At 40.5% G+C, this 1,951-nt stretch overlaps 1 protein-coding gene across 1 annotated transcript; it reads left to right on the forward strand.

Annotated features, from left to right (window-relative positions):
* Window positions 1-622: 622 nt before the first annotated feature.
* Window positions 623-1,548, forward strand: LOC111783825. Its single transcript, XM_023664668.1, has 2 exons — window positions 623-1,178; window positions 1,291-1,548. Exons 1-2 carry the CDS (start codon window positions 820-822, stop codon window positions 1,352-1,354), a joined length of 423 nt encoding a protein of 140 aa, XP_023520436.1. The 5' UTR covers window positions 623-819; the 3' UTR covers window positions 1,355-1,548.
* The last annotated feature ends 403 nt before the right edge of the window (window positions 1,549-1,951 follow it).

Raw genomic sequence — 1,951 nt, forward strand, 5'->3', positions numbered from 1 at the left:
CAAAAAAGAGTCGGGATATTAGAATAAAACAGGCAAGCCACGGGCAGGTATAACTCAGAAGAAAAAGAAAAAAAAGAAAAAAAGAAAAAAAAAAGAAAAGGGAAAACCACATGCTATTTGCCTTATTGTCGAAGCAATTAGTAAGAAGGAAAAATAGGAGACATTGGGGAATTTAAATTGTATATGGTTTGTGATCGTTTGAGGACAAAAGTTTTGGTTGGAAGTTTAAACGCAGTTATTGTGTGTTGTTTGAGTTCACACATTTGTACGTTTCTGTTTTCTTTTTGTCTCTCTCCTCCTTCATGTTCTTCTTCTCCAATCATTAATTAACAAAATATTGATAAAAATGTAAATGTGTTTGCTTCCAAACTAAAATATTTTCATTTATATAAATTATATCATCAAATTCATGATAATATCTAACCTATCACATCAATAATTAATGACCAACAGATGGTAGGAAAACTATAGGGTAAGTGTAAATGCCCAAAAAGCCCATGCAATTGTCACTACGGAAAAGGGAATGAAGAATGTTTTGGTAATTATACAAGGCTAATACAAATGTACCCACAGGGAAACCAATGCCCAACGGTTTTCTATAAATTCAGAATCAACTCCCCTCCACTGGGGAAACTCACCACCACCACCACAAGTTCCCGGGATTCTAAGAATGGACTCCTGCCGCTTCAGTCTTTGATACAGATTGTAAACTTTTGGTACTTTCAACTTCGCCTCTTTCTCGGAGTCGGATCAGAGCCTTCGTTCTCGTTCTGACCACTCTCTTCACACCGACAGACTTGCACGCCGGTTAGTTTCCCGATGAAATTCCTTTTTGAGTTCGTTTCTTGCTGCGTGCCGGTGAATATGTCTCGCCTGGAGAATCCGGAGGCTACGGCGGCGCCGGGCGTCGAGGAGATGAAATCTCTGGCTCCGATTACCACCAGAAAACACCGGCGGAGAAAACGAGGTGCGTTGTTGCCTTCAGCGGCAAAACTAGCTGCCGATTGGAAGCCGTCGCTAGGAGCGATCTCGGAGGATAAGGTAGTTCTGGTGTTGAGGGAGAGAGAGAAGAGCGATGATCAGACGGCGGAATCGGAACGATCGGTGAAGAGGAAAAGCGGATCTCGAGACGGAGAGGCCAGAGGAGTTAACGGCCGTAGTAACAGTAACGATTTCAGGTACGTACGTTTGTGATTTCGTGAATCTTCCGTATCATTATCGAAACCGTAAAGATCTGTGAAATGAAAGCGACATCTGAAACGAATCTTTCTGTTATTTTCCCTCTCTCAGGCGAAGTCCGGCATCGATTCCAGTCGTGATCCCGGCATTTTCTCCGACTCCGTTCTTGTTCTGATGCGATTCCGCTTCTACTTTCTGATCAATCAGGCCCTTGTAATATATGTTGTATGTATATATTTTGCATAATAAATTATAATTTGAAAGTATAAAGTTGAGGTTAAGGAAGAAAACTTCTCCATGGAATTGTAGCTTGTTTGGCTGTTCTCTTCAATGGGAACTCTCTGCAATTTAAATGTTCCCATTCTTACATGATGCTTTGATTTCTCTCCGCACTGTTTTGGATTATTGTTAGAGAAAAAATGTTGATTCTGATTATGATCTTTACGGTGTTGGATGATGAAAGTCTCACATCAACTAATTTAGGGAATGATCTGTGTGTTTATAAATAAAAATACTCTCTCAATTGATATGAGAGCTTACTCAAAGTGGACAATGTCATACCATTGTGGAGAGTCATTGATTCTTATCAAGAGTCATGCCCTAAACTTAGTCGTGTCAATAGATCGGTAAATTCTCAAATGTCGAACAAAGGACTCCAAAAAGAAAAAGGAGTCAAGCCTCCTTGAAGATACGAAGGCAGTAAAAAATGACTAAGACTCCAAAAGAGTCGAGCCTCGACTAAGGGAAGACGTGCTTTATTCGAGGGGAGGTG

Source organism: Cucurbita pepo, unplaced genomic scaffold (assembly GCF_002806865.2).
Source record: "Cucurbita pepo subsp. pepo cultivar mu-cu-16 unplaced genomic scaffold, ASM280686v2 Cp4.1_scaffold000102, whole genome shotgun sequence".
In the NCBI taxonomy this organism is placed as follows: domain Eukaryota; kingdom Viridiplantae; phylum Streptophyta; class Magnoliopsida; order Cucurbitales; family Cucurbitaceae; genus Cucurbita; species Cucurbita pepo.

Excerpts from the sequence above, each read along its gene's own strand:
- LOC111783825 (XM_023664668.1), top strand. The coding sequence starts at position 820 with ATGAAATTCCTTTTTGAGTTCGTTTCTTGCTGCGTGCCGGTGAATATG. Across the intron at positions 1,179-1,290 it reads AGTAACAGTAACGATTTCAG|GCGAAGTCCGGCATCGATTC; the intron begins GTACGTACGTTT and ends TCCCTCTCTCAG.